This window comes from Talpa occidentalis, unplaced genomic scaffold, assembly GCF_014898055.3.
Source record: "Talpa occidentalis isolate TD23 unplaced genomic scaffold, MPIMG_talOcc4v2.1 talOcc4.5, whole genome shotgun sequence".
Classification (NCBI taxonomy): domain Eukaryota; kingdom Metazoa; phylum Chordata; class Mammalia; order Eulipotyphla; family Talpidae; genus Talpa; species Talpa occidentalis.
Genome location: NW_023604861.1, coordinates 100,201,287 through 100,218,726, shown reverse-complemented (window position 1 = coordinate 100,218,726; position 17,440 = coordinate 100,201,287). Strand labels below are relative to the sequence as shown.

At 36.0% G+C, this 17,440-nt stretch overlaps 1 protein-coding gene across 6 annotated transcripts in view; it reads left to right on the top strand.

Moving 5' to 3' along the window:
• Positions 1 to 17,440, top strand: part of TSGA10 (testis specific 10) — a 104,896-nt gene that overhangs the window by 72,966 nt on the left and 14,490 nt on the right. For all 6 annotated transcript variants that reach the window (XM_037527932.2, XM_054701898.1, XM_037527939.2 and 3 more), the window contains exons 17-19: positions 3,608 to 3,810; positions 6,413 to 6,517; positions 7,011 to 7,160. In XM_037527932.2, coding sequence (XP_037383829.1) covers positions 3,608 to 3,810; positions 6,413 to 6,517; positions 7,011 to 7,160 — 458 coding nt within the window. The remainder of the gene's footprint in view (positions 1 to 3,607; positions 3,811 to 6,412; positions 6,518 to 7,010; positions 7,161 to 17,440) is intronic.

The window sequence follows — 17,440 nt, the reverse complement described above, 5'->3', positions numbered from 1 at the left end:
AGGATGCAACTCATCAATAGATACTTACTGTAAAAGTTCTGTAGGGTAAGAAAAAAATGTCAGGCTTTTCTGCCCTACCACCATTAGGATAGATGACGGAACCCTGTGGTCCTGAATGCATGCCTGATGCCGGGCACCTGGAGTAGGGTGTGGGCATATGTAGGTGGGATTCACCTGGGCTAAGCCTGGGTTTTTAAGGGCAGCGTTACGCGGATGCCAGCAGAAGCTGAGAGAGAAGCAGAGAATGCCGGCGAGCCCAGATAGAGTGAAGACTTGCTGGGGGCTGGGAAGACTGCCAGCCTCCCGGACCCCCAGAGTCCCTGCCTGCCATATTCCTGATAAATCTAAATAAAAGACCTGCAAAAACCACTGAGGACTCTGACTCCTCCTTTACCCCATCTGCATGGGATCATGGAAAACCTGCTCAGTGGCATGTCATGCCCCTACAAGTTCCAATAGTATGTCCTTAATTTTTTTTTTTTTTTTTTTTTTTTTTTTTTTTTTTATTAAATCTTTTTATTTTATTTTATTTTATTTTTTTTTTATAGAGGCATGTTTTTTATTTATTTATTTTGTTTGTTTGTTTGTTTTGTTTATACATGCACTGGGTACAGTCAGAAGCGCGGGAGGGTGAGAGAATTCACCAGAGCCAGAGCGGGGAGCAGAGCAGGCAGAAGGACCGAAGTACACTGCTGAGGGCAGCAGCGGGCGGCAGGAGAGGTCTGCGCGCCATGTGGGACCCTCCTCCGGTGGCCGGGGAGCAGCCGGGGATCGAACCGGCGCCGCAGAGGCCGCGGGCAGCTTCGCAACCCAGCGCTCAACCGCTGCGCCACCGGGGAGGCCCCTTAATTTTTTCTTTAAAGGCGTTTTTACTTGCTGTTTTCAAATGGAAAAGTCATATGTGTTGCTGTAACAACTGAAACAACATAAAGATGAAATACCAGAAAATACTATCCCATTGCTTATTAAAATAATACTATGCCATTACCAGATAAGGTATATTGCAGTAATCTTTATGTTTTTAAAATCATTACCTTTAGCAGTAGAATTACATATTAAGTTGCTACTTTTTAATATTTTAAGAGTAATTCCTTTAATAATTAGAATTAAAGTAATTAATATTTTTATTGTTTTAGGGATGTTACACATTTTGTAGTTTATTTACTATTCTCACAATGTTTTTTTATGTGTTAAAAGGAGAATAATGTAATCTTTACCATCTTAACATTTTTTATTGTATATTTCAATGGTATTAAATATATTCATGTTGTTGTAGAGCCATTACCGCTATCCATCCCCATAACTCTTTTCATCTTGAAGTCTGAAACTCTTCCTATTAAACAATAACAGCCATTGTCCCCTTCCCAGCCCCTGCAACCACCATTCTGTATTCTGTCTCTATGATTTTAACTAATCTAAGTACCTCATATAAGTGGAATCATGTAGTATTTGTATTTTTGTGACTGGACTGTTTCACATAGAATAATGCCTCAAGTTTCATACAGATTTTGGCAGTTTCTCTAAATATGAGAAATAGGATTACATAAAACCTAGAAATTCTACTCCCACCTATCCAAGAGGAATGAAAACATATGTCCCTGCCCCTAAAAATGTACACAAATGTTTTTAGTGCATTATTTGTGATAGCCAGAAAGTGTAAATAACTCAAATATTCCTACATCTATGTAAGGAATTTTTTTTAACAATAAATGTACTTTAGTATTGATACTTCCTAAAACATGGATGACTCATAAACATATCAAGTGAAGGAAATCAGTCACAAAAGACCAAGTACATATATATATATATATATATATATATATGTGAAATGTTTAGAATAAGGCAGATCATAGAAATAGAGAATAGGTCAGGGATTACTGAGGCTGGTGCTGTAGATGTATAGCTGGTAATGGGTGCTGAGTTTCATTTGGGGATTATGGGAAAGTTCTAACACTAGATTGTGAGATTATGTTATGAACATACAACTCTGTTAATATACTGAAGACATTTAATTATAAACTTTATTTTTTTTTTTTTAATTTATTTATGTATGTAAGAACTGGGATACAGGCCAGAGGTGCAGGGGGTGAAAGGATTCACCAGAGACAGAGTGGGGAGCAGAACAGGCAGACTGACTGAAATCCACTGCTGAGGGGAGCAGCAGGTGACACAGGAGAGGTCTGCTGTGCCAGTGGTTATCTCCCTGGCCGGGGAGATACCTGGTGATTGAACAGCTGGGGATTGAACTCGAGCTGCAGAGGCTGCAGATATTTCACAGTGCAGTGCTTAACTCTTTGCGCCACCAGGAAGGCCCTAATTTTAAACTTTAATGGGTGAGCTGTATGGTAAATGAATTACATTTAAAAAAAGCTATTACCAAGAAATAGTCATATCCCATTTTGTATTCCTGCCAGTAGAGTAAATGAGATTGTCATTGCCCATGTTAATGTAATCAATACAATGAAGAAATTTGCCACTTTGATAACAACAGTGAGTCAACTGAAAGCGATTTACTCCTCAGAGGACATTTGGCAGTATCTGGAGAAATTTTTTATTGTTTTAAACAGGGTGGGTGGGGACTGCTACGGGCTTTTAATGAATAGAGGTCAGGGATGCTATGCTGCTAAACATCTTATGTATAGGGCAGTTCATATCACATAATTATCCAACCAAAAAGATCAATAGTCTCCAGGTTAAGAAACCCTGGACTAGAAATATTATCTTATTTTAAATTTATACTTATTTGCTTATTAATAAAGGTAAAATGTTCAATATATTCACTATTAGTTGTATTCATATTTTTGTTCCTATCATTACTTTGTATTTCTTATCAATTTGTATCAGTTTCTTAAATTAGTAAGATCAACTATTTACTGTTTTTATTTTCTTCCAGTTTTTCCTTATAAATTTTGTTTAAAAAGTTTATACTGTCTATCAATGTCTTTGTTTTTTATTTCCAGATATCATTTTTAAATTGTACACAGTCTAGAAAGTTCTTCCCTTATTTGCCCCGATATTTTCATTTTTATTTAATTCTATTTTCTTAGACTTTATCTTTTCATATTTAACTTTTCAAATGCCTATATATTTATTTTAATGTATATTATAAGACAAGGAATAGGCTTTTTCTTAATAGTTATGTCTGGTTTTCCTCCTTTGAATAACAATGGCTTATAGAACATATTCTAGGCTCACAATGATCTTCAGAAAATGAAGCTTTCCACGGATTTATGCAGGAGGGAATGTCCTCCTTATTATGGAGTACAATGACATTCCATAAGCTTGTAATTCACCTAACTCATAACAAAGCAGTAGTTACAGATATCACCATGTCAGTTTTGTAGAAATGTATAAAGAAACATGAAAAGTGGAAATGGAAATTGTTTACAGTTCTGGATTAATAAGTCTTTACTTGAATGAATTTTTTGATTTGATAGAGAGTTGGGTAAAGTGATACTCTGTGTGTGTGTTTGGTTTGGTAAGGACAAAATTCTTAGTCAAAAAATTAAAAAGGTTTGTCAATTTAGAACATAATACATTTAATGAATCTCTGATAATATGTTGAATGAAGGGAATAAGTATAGGTTATTTTCCTGTTTTTGTACAGATGGAGAATGAGTTAGATTCTGCTCGTTCTGAAATAGAACTCCTCAGGAGTCAGATGACAAATGAGAGAATCTCCATGCAGAATCTAGAAGCTTTGCTGGTGGCCAATCGAGACAAAGAGTATCAGTCTCAGATAGCCCTTCAAGAAAAAGAATCTGAAATTCAGCTTCTTAAAGAACACCTTTGTTTGGCAGAAAATAAAATGTGAGTTGGTCAGCAATATAATAACATTAAGTCCTAGTTTCTTAATTTTTGGCATTTTATAGATTGGGAGGGTTTTAAGAGTTGAATTTAGAAAGTTTTAGTGCCCATAATTTGCCATTTTTTAAACCAAGGGCCAGAAATATTGTGATTTGCCTGAGATTTAGTGCTTATTTCTATTATGTGTTTGTCTAAATTTAAGTTTAATCATCTCTTGTTTCCAACAGAACTTTGAATATAATAGAGTGGGTGGGGGAGGGTGGATAGCAATGTGTGGAGGGAGACAAATGGACTATGGTAGAGGATGGTGGGTGTCTTGGTGGTGGGAGTGGCTGGTGACATACATCTGGAGAGGTGTGATAGTATCCCCTTGAATCAATACCAAAATATAGTATTACCACAATAAAATAAAATATTTGAAAAGTAGGAAAAATAAATGAAATAATGTCTTTAGGAAATACTATAAACAGATTAGGGGGGAAAATCAAGCACTTCTGAAATCAGAACAATTTTTCTATATATGGATCCATCTGGTGTACTTATCACTTGGCAGATAGTATTTCTTAATGTACCTATAAGTTATACTGGGTACACAAAAGAACTTCTGCATTCACAGAAACTAAAGACCTACCCAGAGCATTGGTTTTTTTGAGAATCTCTAATATTGTTAGCACAAGACCTTTAGCTGAAGGGTTGGGAATTTGGTTACCTCTCACAAAACTAATATGGACCCTTAACCTCTGATTTTGCTTTTTTTTTTTAAGATTTATTTATTTTTATACAAGAGCTGGGGTACAGGCCAGAGGGCGGGAGGATGAGAGGTTTCACCAGAGACAGAGCTGGGAGTAGAACAGGCAGACGACAGAAATACGCTGCTGAGGGGAGCACTGGGCGAGACAGGAGAGGTCTGCTGTGCCATGTGGGATTCTCACCTGCCCACCGGTATCGTACCCACACTGCGGAGGCTGAGGACAGCTTCACAGCGGGGTGCTCAACCCGCTGTGCCACTGGGGAGACCCCTGTGTTTTGTTTTTTTTTTAATTCTTGAAATTTATTTAACAATTTTGCAAAAACAGGGGCCTCCCCGGTGGCACAGGCTGTTGAGCACCACTCTGTGAAGCTGTCCGCAGCCTCTGCAATGCCGGTTCTATCGCAGCCAGCCTCAGAGCAACCCACAGGGCGAGCAGACCTCTCCTGTCTCGCCCAGTGCTCCCCTTAGCAGTGTAATTTGTCAGTCTGCCTGTTCTGTCCCCCACTCTGTCTCTGGTGAATCCTCTCACCCTCCTTCACATCTGGCCTGTACCCCGGTACTTATAGAAATAAATAAATCTTAAAAAAAAAAAACAATTTTACAAAAACATATACAAATAAAAGGTACTCAAGTTTGTTTACAGCATTTAAAAATATTTGCTTGTTTATTATTTATTGAGGTAACAATGGTTTACAACACTGTATGCCATTCAGAAGCATAGGATCACACCGCCTCAGCTGCATGTCACCACACCACACCCATAAGCCCATTATCTGTCCCATCAATGACACTTTTTTATCCACCTAGACCCTGCCCTCTCATTTGAAAATGGGATGAGAGAATGGAAATCATGGCCTCAGGTACTAGCCATTTAGAGGAGTCTCTGACTAAGCAAAGGCTGCAGAATCAGGGCAAATTTGTTTTAAAAACTATTTTCAGGTTTTGGCAGCTATGGCTGAGTCTTTTCACTCACTGCAACTGTGCTTTGGTTATACCTTCAGCGCGTTCTGTAGGATCACTTTCTCAAGCTGATAAATGAAAATCGTCCTTAGTGAAGTGTGTGAAGTGTGCCAAAACTCCTACCTTAAAAGGGCATTTTCTCTTTTAGCCCAGCTGTTAAGTACTATCATGTAGAACTGGGGAGCATAATACATTTTTGTATTTTTAGTCTCTAAAGTTTAGATTTCAGTAGTCTATAATGCAATCCTGAAAACAAAGAGGACAGACTCTTTTGTGCAAGCAGCATTCATCTGTCATTATCTTCCTGATGAGAATGTGTTTTATCACAGGGTTTGAAGTATTATTTAGCCCTAAGAAAATTCTGTTATATTGAGGAGATTTTGTTTTTAACACTGAGTATATTAAATTTCATTATAAGCCTATATAAAGTTCTTGGTTGATAATATGTATATGTGTGTGTGTAGTTATAAAATAGAACATATTAATCGTGGTGCTAATGATTCTAGTGTTATTTCATATTACTATACATATCATATCTCAATGTACTTTTATAAAAGTGATTTGCAATAGATAGATAATATAGATATATAATAGATAGTAATAGATAATATAGATGTACAATAGATAGTAACACCCCATCTAATTATAGGGAAACTGACAGAAAAGGTTTAACTAATTGAATGGGATTGGGACAGCATAGTCTTTTCATAGGCTACTTTGCACGTTTACAACATCTAAAATTGGCATATTTTGCATATACTTATATGTCTATCCATAAAATCACAGTTTGACTTGGATCTAGTTGAGAGACCATTGCTAGCAAGGTTTAATGTATTCTAGTATCCTCTCTATATTTTAAGTTTAATCACCTGTCACTCATATTTTCTTTCATAGGGCCATCCAGAGTAGAGATGTTGCCCAATTCAGAAATGTTGTAACACAACTGGAGGCTGATTTAGATATTACCAAAAGACAACTCGGGACAGAGCGCTTTGAAAGGCAAGTTTGTCTCTATGCAGTGTTCAGCATGGAAATGATTGTTTCTTGAATAAGAATAGATTTTGCTTATTTTATGATGGTTAGATTTTTATTTATTTATGTATGTATGTATATATTATTTATTTATAGAGATTATTTATTTATGCATATAGGAGCTGGGGTGCAGGGGGGTTGGGAGGTGAGAGGACTCACCAGAGACAGAGTCGGGAGCAGAACAGGAAAATAGACAAATTGACTGAAATACACTGCCGAGGGTAGCAGTGGCAGAGGCAGGAGAGGTCTGCTGCACCATGTGGGTCACCTCTCTGGCTGGGGGATCTTACTTGTGCTGCAGTAGCTGCGGATTGCTTCATAATGCTGACACTTAACCCCTTGTGCCACCAGGGAGGCGCCGATGGTTAGATTTTTAATGTATGAATTGAACTCTAGTTTTATAGTAGTATTAATAATGTCACTGCAAATGAAGTTTAAAAATCTCACTGTTTCGCTTTAGGGAGAGGGCTGTGCAAGAGCTTCGCCGCCAGAATTACTCAAGTAATGCTTATCATTTGAGTTCTACAATAAAGCAAAATGCAAAATGTCATTCACCAGAACGTGCTCACCATCGATCTCCTGACCGAGGCCTGGATCGATCATTAGAAGAGTAAGTGGTTTAAGGATCCATTCTTTTGGGGTCATATGGCAGTATATTTCCCAGTCTATATAATGAATATTTGAGTGAGTTGGGAAATACAAAAAGTCTATCATTCATAATGTTATTTTCAACATAATTACTTTCCTAGAGCATGTATGTTGTATTATAATAGTCAACCAATATTTTGTTGATAAAAGCACATGAAAAACTTATTGTGTACCATATGACATACATGCTCTAGGAAAGTAAAAAGTTAAATTTTTCTAGGAAAATATTTTAGATATATTCATATATGTCACAAATTTTGTAAAGACCTTTTTGTTTGGAAATCATTTCAAAATTAAATCAACACAATGAACATCAGTATGCTTTTTACCCATCCTCATTGTTAAATGTTTAACCCATTTGCTTTATATGTGTTTGAAACAACACGTGCTTTTTTTTATTTATTTGCAACCACTCACATAGCTATATAACTTGCACATTTCCTTATGCCCATTTGCTTCATTCATCTTTCACCAAACTCCATGTCAGTGTCCTATCCTCTTCCTTCTCCTATCACGTCCTTCACCTCTGTTCTCTCTGGTAACCAGGATGTTTTTCACAGAGTCTAAGAATCATTTTTGCTGTGTTTTGCCAGTAATGTGTTCTTTGGTTGTTTATATTATACAAATAAGTGAAACTTTCCAGGATCTGTCTTCCACTTTCCAACTTCACTTAGTATACTCACCTCAAGGTCCATCCATTTTGGTCCAAAAGGCACTATTTCATCCTTTTAAAATCTGAGTAGTTTTCCACTGAGTATATATTCCACAATTTCTTTACCCAGTTATCTGTAACCAGGCACTTAGGTTGATTCTAAAACTTGGCTTTTGTAGATAATGTTGCTACGAACATAGGCATACATGTCTTTTCATATGAACATTTTCTTATTTTTTGGATAAATAACAGTGGTATTGCTGGTTCATGTGGTATTTCCATTTTTAATTTTTAAAGGTATCTCCATGTATTTTTCGATAGAAGCTGTGCCAAACTATATACTCAGCAAAAATGGATGAGTGTTTCTTTTTCTCGGCATCCTTACCAACATTTGTTGTTTCAATTCTCTTTGATCCTCATAGGGGTGAGGTGATATCTCATTGTCTTGATTTGCATTTCCATTATAACAAGTGATGTTGAACATTTTATTTTCATGTGCATGTAGGCCATCTGGATGCCATCTTTGGAGAAGTGACTAGGTCTTTTGACCATTTTTCAATTTGTTTTTTGTTGTTATTGAGTTGTATGAGTACTTATATATTTTAGAAATTAACTCCTTGTCAGACACATTTTGGGCGAACATCTTCTCCTAGGCCATAGATTGATCGGCTTTTTGTTTTTCTTATGGTTTATTTTGTGGTACCAAAGCTTTTTAGTTAGACTTAGTCCCACTTGTTTATTTTTGCTTTTGTTATCCTTGCCATTGGGATTGTGTTCAGTAGTGTTATCACTTAAATTTTCTTTTAAGGTTTTTATGGTTTCAGGTCTTATATGTAAGTCTTTAATCATTTTAAGTTAATTCTTGTGTATGTAGTTAAGTAAGTTTCATTTTTTGCATGTTATTGTCCATGTTTCTCCACATGATTTGTTAAAGAGGCTTTCCTTTCTGTAATGTGGAGTAGTGGCTCTTTTGTCAAAGATTAACTGTCCATATTAGTGTTTATTTTTGGCTCTCTATTCAATTTCATTGATCTATGTTTCTGCTTTAATTCCAAACACTATACTGTTTTACTGTGTAATACAGTTTGAAGTCAGAGTGTGTGATCCCTTCACTTTTCTCTCAGAATTGCTTTGGCTGTTTTGTGGTTCCATACAACTTTTATAATTGTTTATTCTATTTACTTGAAAAAAGTCATTGTGATTTTGTTACATATTGTGTTGAACCAATAAATTGCATTAAGTAATATGGCCATTTTAACAGTATTTATTCTTCCAATCCGGGGACATGAGCTTTCTTTCCATTTCTTTGTATTTTATTTTATTTCCTTTAACAGTGCTTTATAGTTTTTGAAATATAATTTTCCCCCCTCCTTTGTTAGGTTTACTCCCAGGTATTTCATTCTTTTTGGTACAATTGTAAATGGATTTCTTAAAATTTCTACTTCTCTTGATACATTGTTTGCATATAGAAATCCAACAGATTTTTGTGTATTTATATATTCTAGAAAATTTTTGGTAGTCATATAGGTTTTCAGTGTATATTATGTCAACTGTGAATAGTGATAGTTTCACTTCTTTTCCAATTTGGGTTTCTTTTGTGTCTTCTTCTTGCCTGATTGCTTCAGCTAGGAATTCCAGTAGTCGTACAAGTGGACAGTAGTCATACAAGTGGGCATCCTTGACTTGTTCATGATCTTAGAGAAAATGCTTCCAGTTTTTCAGCACGAAGTGTAAGTTCTCTGTGGGTTGGTCATGTATGGCCTTTATTGTGTTGAGATAAGTTCCATTTATTACCATTTTTTTTGAGAGTTTTTATCATAAGTGGGTGTTGAATCTTGTCAAGTGCTTTTTAGGTGTCTTGAAATGATCATGTGATTTCCCTCTATTTTTGTTAGTCTGGTGAATGACATTGATTGATTTTTATTTTGTCGAATCAACTGTGTATCCCTAGCATGAAACCTTGATCCTGGTGGATCATTTTCATAATATATTTTGGATTCAGTTTGCTGAGATTTTGTTTGGAATTTTTACATCATATTCATTAAAAATATTGGTATATATTTTTCTTTGTGCTGTCCTTGTTTGATTTGGAGATCAGGGTAATGTTGGCCTTATAAAATGTATCAGGGAACTTTTCAACCCTTTTCAATTTTTTTGAAGAGCTTGAGTAAGATAAATATTAGGTCCTCATGGAAGGTTTGTTAGATTTCACTAGAGAAGACATCTGATCCTGGACATCTGTCCTAAGGAGACTTTTGATTATTCATTCAATTTCTGTGTTTTGATTGGGCTTTTTGTCTTTTTTATCCTGGCTCAGTCTTGGAAGGTTGTATGATTCTAAAAATTTGTCTATTCTCCCACATTGTCCAGTTAGCACAAAGATGTTCACAGTAGGGTCTTATGAGCTTTTATATTATTGTGGCATCTGTTATAATTTTACCTCTTTCATTTCTGATTTTTTTTTATTTTGGTTTTCTTCTTTTTATAGTGAGCCAAGCTAAGGATTTGTAAATTTTGTTTATCTTTTCAAAGAACCAGTGCTTGGTTTCATTGCTCATTCTAATTTTCTATTTCATTTAGTCCCATTCTAATTTTTATTATTCCCTTTCTTCTAATTTTTTATTTTGTTTACTCCTCTTTTTCTAGCTTTTTTCAGTTGTAAAACTCAATTTGTTTTGATGTAAACCTGTATTGCTATGTACTTCCCTCATAATACCCATTTTAGAGCATCCATATGGATCTGGTAGATTGTCTCCCCATTTTCATTAATCTTCAGATAAATTTTAATTTCTTCTTTGATTTCTTCACTGACCCAAGAGGTATTCCACAATACTTTTTTTTTTAGTCTCCATATATATTGATTTATTCCAGGATTCTTTTTGTGGTTAATTTCTAGTTTTATACCCTTGTGATCAGAGAAGAAGCTTGATATAATTTCTATTTTCATAAAATTTTTAGACATGTTTTATGGCCCTGTGTATGATCCAGTCTTAAGAATATTTCATGTATTTGGTGATAATATATATTCATTTATTTTGGGATAGAAGGCCTTGTAACTGTTTATATTATGTCCAACACTTCACTGAAGGGCTTTATATTCTCTATTAACTTTTTGTTAATGTATAGATTGTTTTAGATGATCTGTTTTGTAATCTATAGATTGTTATGGATAATCTTTCCCTTTGTGTAAGCAGTGTGTTGAAGCCATAACTATTAAGGTTTTTGTCAATGTGTTGTTTTAGGTCTGCTAATAGTAGTTTTATATTAATAGGTGCCCCTGTGTTAGGTACATAAATGATATAACAGTTACATTGTGTTGATGAATTGTTGCCATGTTTGTTACTGATTACTATTTTTAGCTGAAAGTCTAATTTATAAAATATAAGGATAGTAGTTCCACCTTTGCTCTCAGTGTTATTGATTTGAAGTAGCTTACTTCAGCCTTTCACTTTAAGTTTGTGTTGTTTTATTTATTTATATTTTTTCATCCATAAATATTTAATATATTACTAAAGATGCTTTTACAGCTCCACTGATTTACATGACATAGTTCTTCAATGTGTATAAATTACAACAGCATTTATTATTTGTAAATTATTTTTTATGTTTTACATCATTGTTCATTTTTAAATAATATTTGCTTCCCCTGTCTCCTCAGGTGTAGTCCCTGTAGAGTTTCCTTCACCAGTGCACCCATGCACCATCACCTACGTCCCCTGTACTCATCCCTTCCTTCCTCCCTCTTACTCCTCTTCCTCCTCCTCCCCTGCAATATGTCTCTGATTTATAACTGTCTGTTTTTGCTTTGTTGTGTTTTGTACTGTTGTTATTTTTTTACACTGATGTCTAATTTGTTTCCCCCATATTCCTGCTATAAGTGAAACCATCCGATATTTTTCTTTTTCCTTCTGGCTTATTTCACTGAGCATAATTCCTTCTAGTCTCATCCATGTTGCTGCAAATGGCATGAGTTTATCTTTTTTTGATTGCTGAATAATATTCCATTGTGTATGTATGCCACATCTTCTTGATCCAGTCATCTATTTTTGGGCATTTGGGTTGTTTCCAGGTTTTACCTATTGTAAATAGTGCTGCAATAAACATAGGGATACAAAACATAGGGGTGCAAAAACACTGAATGAATGTTTTTGTGTCCTTTGGGACGATCCCTAGGAGCGGAATTGCCGGATCGTTTAGTAGCTCCATTTTTAGTAGACTGAGGAACCAAGTTTGTGTTGTTTTAAATGAGTTTCTTGTAAGCTAAGTATAGATGGCTGATACTTTTAACCCCAGTTTTTCCCAGGCACTGGAAAGATAGTTAAATACAGAAAGAAAATTTAGTAACAAAACACTGATTTTTTAACAAGGGCATTTAAAATTAAAATAACAATGGCTTATAACATTGTATATTATTGGGGGTTATAATTAGCACCTCTTCAGACACATGTTACAACACCACTCCCTATATCAAAATACCTATACTGTTGTCCCATGATCATTTATTTAAAATTAGACTTTGTCCTGGTGTTTCAAGTCTCTTTCTGAACCCTCTATTCTATTCCTTTGGGTCTATTTATGTGCCAGTCCACACTGTTTTACTTGTAGAAACTTTGCAACATTTTAAGTTTTTAGGGCTAGTCTGAGGGTTTGCTGGTAAATTGGCTCTCCAAAGAAGGGGAGGGAGAAGTCCTGATTTGTAGCATTTGCCAATTTCTTGATATAAATACTCCCACTGTGGCCAATTTCAAGCTACCAGTGCTTTAACCACCAGCTCTCAAAATTTCTGAATATAACAAGTTCTCAAAGTCTTTTTCTTCAAAGTAATTTTGTTATAAAGTTGATATGGAAAAAAATCCCAGCCAATGTTGAATGGATAACATTATTCAAGGATCTGATTTCATTATAAATCATTTTTGCTTAAAGGGGCAGTTTCCAAGATGTTAAATGAGGATTTACTGTAATTACAATCAACTCTGACCAGCTCTAGCATACTAATGGGCTACTACCACCAAGTATACTTCCTTTTAAGTATTTATGTACATTTTACTGTGAGTTTATTTTTCATTTGAACTTTAGGGTTAACTTCTTTAGCCCTAATAAGAAAAACTCATTAGAATTATGCTCATATTGATTTATAAATTAACTTGGGAAGAACTGACATTTTGATAATGTTGAGGCATCCTGACCAAGAAATGTGTTTCTGTTTATTAAAATTTACTTTTTGTCTTTCAGAAATGGTTTGTAGTTTTCTTTATGTAGGTTTTAGAACATTCCTTATTTATCCCAATTATTTTATCCTTTTTGTTGTTATTATAAATGTTTTTTTCCCTATGATTATATCTTCAAAAATGCTATTTCTGCATATTATTTTTCTATCTTGTTACCTGGTTATATTTATTTTGTTGTTTCATTAAATTTTGTCATCGATTCTTTTTTTTTTGGTATTTATTTAATTTATTTATTTATTTATACAAGCACTGGGTACAGTCAGATGCACAGAAGGGTGAGAGAATTCACCAGAGCCAGAGCGGGAAGCAGAACAGGCAGGAGGACCAAAGTACACTGCTGAGGGGAGCAGCGGGCGCAGCAGGAGAGATCTGCGCGCCATGTGGGACCCTCTCCCGGTGGCCTGGGATCGAACCAGTGCTGCAGAGGCTGTGGGCAGCTTCGCAGCCCAATGCTCAACCACTGCGCCACCGGGGAGGCCCCCAAATTTTGTCATTGATTCTTTATGACTATTCTCTCATGTCATCTACAAAAGAGATAATTTTATCTTGTCTCCTGTTTTCGTGATTTCTTTTGCTTCTTGTTCAGTGTCTGTATATAAAAAAGCTATGGATTTTTGTATGCTGATTTTGTAACATGCCATTTTGCTATATTTGTTTACTGTGTCTAATAACGTTTTGATGGAGCTTTTAGGATTTTCTGTATAGAGAAACTTGTTTAACAAGATATGATCAGTCTTGAAAATATCAATGTGCATTTGAAAAAGATGTATATGCAACAGGTTTAGGGTGGAGTGTTCTATAGATACCTGTTAGAATTAATTTGGTCTAGACAAGCCATATTTAAGACGGAATTCTGCGTGCATCCAGACCTCACCAAAGCTGTTGTGTGGAACTGAGAAAGGGCTGTCCCCCCAGTCAGAGGTGAGCTGAAGGGCCCCACAAGCCAGGCTCTGCCTGGCAGTGAGTCAGAGCCCAGATGGGGATCCAGCCACTGCTGGGGCACACCCAGGGCACACCCAGGGAAGTGCCCAGCAGACTCACCATATTTAAGACAGGGAATTCTGCGCCCATCTGGACCACACCAAAGCTGTTGTGTGGAACTGAGAAAGGGCTGTCCCCACAGTCAGACGTGAGCTGAAGGCCCTCACAAGCCAGGCCCTGCAACAAATCGGAGCTGAGAGGAGAATCCAGTGATTTGGAGCACAGCGGGTTATCCAGCCACTGCCAGGGCAGTCTGTGGGACCTCAAGACCCACCTCTGAAATTAAACAAATACAGAAGGAGGAGATTTTCAGGGACAGCAACCATTAACATATCCATAATACCACTGCCCTACTGGACTTCTGGCATAACAGTATTGGACTTGATTGGACCACCAGTTCCCAACATCCCAGAAAGAGCACATGAAAGAGATGCCGGCTAGTACCAGCAACAGTGTCCCAATGCATAGGACAAATTAGAAAACAAGCAACAGGGAGAAAAAAAATTACAAGCAACCAAGTACATCTCCAGAGAGAAGACACACCACAAAAAGACAATCATTAACACCAGACTGCAACACGAGTGACTTAGAGGAACTTATGAGTCTTCCCTATAGAGAATTTAAAATCATCGTGATTAAAAAAACTGAAAGAAGTAGAAAATGATATGGGAAAAATAATCAATGCTCAGAAGAATGAGATTGAATGAGGGAATGTGAAAGAAATGGAGGAGATCAAAGGATTAATGGAGGAGCTAAAGAACTCTGGGAAAAGCAATGAAAGCAGAATAGATGAAATAGAAGAGTGAATAAGTACTCTCAAAGACACAGAAATAAAAAGAACCAAAACAGAAAAGGAAAGAGAAGTACAAAGGAAAAAAATGAAGAAAGACTTCGGAAACTATCAGACTCCATGAGGAAAGGAAATATAAGAGTAATGGAATCCCAGAAGGAGAGGAGAAAGACATAGGGACAGAGAAAATATTCAAGGAAATAATTGAAGAGAACATCCCAAACATGAAGAAGGAGCTGGAAATAGACATACAAGAAGGAAGAAGAACACCAAACTTCCATGATGAAAGGAAAAATACAGCAAGACACATAATAGTAAAGCTCCCAAGAATCCAAGACAAAAAAATAATGAAGCTGACAAGAGGGAAGAAACAGATAACATACAAAGGAAAACCAATCAGGCTGACATCAGACTTCTCTGAAGAAACACTATGGGCAAGGAGAGAGTGGAGGGACATAGTCAACAAACTCCAAGATAACAAATGCCAACCAAGAATACTCAATCCTGCAAAGCTTTCCTTTCTCTATGAAGAAAGAATAAGGACCGTCCCAGACAAACAGAAAAACTCCGGAATTTCATTACAACTAAACCCCCACTTCAAAAAATACTACAAGGAGTCCTAAAGCCAGAACCAACAGAGGGATGAATAAGAGCAAAACAAGACAAAAAAATTTACATAAATAAATAAAACCAGAGAAAAGACAAACAAAATGGCAAATACGGATGCTAACATATCAATATTAACTCTAAATGTAAATGGACTAAACTCTTCAATAAAAAGACACAGAGTCGCAGGCTGGATTAAGAAACAAAGCCCAACCTTTTGCAGTCTTCAGGAAACACATTTAACTACAAAAGATAAAAATAGACAAAGTAAAAGAATGGAAAACAATCCTACAATCAAATGGACCAAAAAAGAAGGCAGGAACAGCTATACTGATATCATGTAAGACAGATTTCAAACTCAAAAAGGTAAAAAGAGACCCAGATGATCACTACATTATGATCAATGGGACAATACATCAAGAAGACATAGGGCCTCCCTGGTGTCACAGGCAATTGAGCGCTGCACTGTGAGGCTGTTCACAGCCTCTGCAGTGTGGGTTCTATCCCTGTCAGCTGGCAAGAATCCCACATGGTGGGGCAGACTTCTTCTATTTCTCCTGCTGCTCCCCTCCCCCAGCAGTGTATTTCGTCAGTCTGCCTATTCTGTTCTCCGCTCTGTCTCTGGTGAATCCTCTCACCCTCTCATACATCTGGCCTGTACCCCAGTTCTTGTGTGAATAAATGAATCTTAAAAAAAAAAAAGCAGAAGCCATAACACTCATTAACATATACTCACTAAATGAAGGAACACCAAAATATATCAGACAACTATTATCATCTCTGAAAACAGACATCAGAGAAAATACATATGTAGTAGGAAATTTCAACACACCACTATCAAACAATGGATAGATCAACGAGACAAAAAATAAATAAGGACACTAAAGCTCTAAATAAGGATCTAGAGCTCATGGGCTTAACAGACAATTGTAGAACACTAAACCCCAAAAAATTTGAGTACACATTTTTCTCAAGCACACACAGATCATTCCCCAGGATCAATCACCTACTGGGACACAAGACAAACATCAACAGATACACCAAGACTGAAATGATACCAACCATCTTCTCTCACCATGAAAGCATCAAACTAAAAATAAACCATAAAAAGAAGGCAAGGAAACCTCCTACCTCATGGAGATTGAAAGCCACACTACTGGAAGACCACTGGACTAATGAGAAGATCAAAGAAGAAATTTAAAAATACTTTGAGTTGAATGACAAAGAGGACACCAATTTCCTAAATGTATGGAACAAGAGCAAGAGCAGTAATAAGAGCAGTAATAAGAAGAAAATATATAGCAATAAGGGCTCACATCAAGAAACAAGAAAGAACTCAAAGAAACAACCTAATTTTATATCTCAAAGAACTAGAAAAACAACAAACAACAAGGAAAAAAAAAAACAAAAACCAGTAGAAGAAAGGAAATAATAAAAATCAAAGCAGAAATAAATGAAATAGAAATTTAAAAAAACAATCCAAAAGATCAATGAAACCAAAAGTTGGTTCTTCGAAAAAATAAATAAAATAGACATCCCTAGCCAGGCTCAAAAAGGAAAAACGGGAGAAAGCACAAATACATAGGATCACAAATGAAAGAAGATAAATCACAACAGACACAGCAGAAATAAAAAAAATAATCAGCAACTACTATGAACACTTATATGCAAATAAATTCAACAATCTAGAAGAGATGGACAAATTACTACAACTTTATAATCACCCAAAGCTAGGTAAAGAAGAAATAGAACACCTAAACAGACCAGTTACAAGCAGTGACATTGAAATGGTAATCAAAACCCTCCCCAAAAACAAAAGCCCAGGACCAGATGGATTTACAAATGAATTCTACCAAACATTCAGAAATGGACCAGTACCTATTCTTCATAAACTCTTTCAAAAAATTGAGAAGGAAGGGATAATACCAAACACGTTTTATGAAGCCAACATTACATTAATACCAAAACCGAATGAGGACAACACA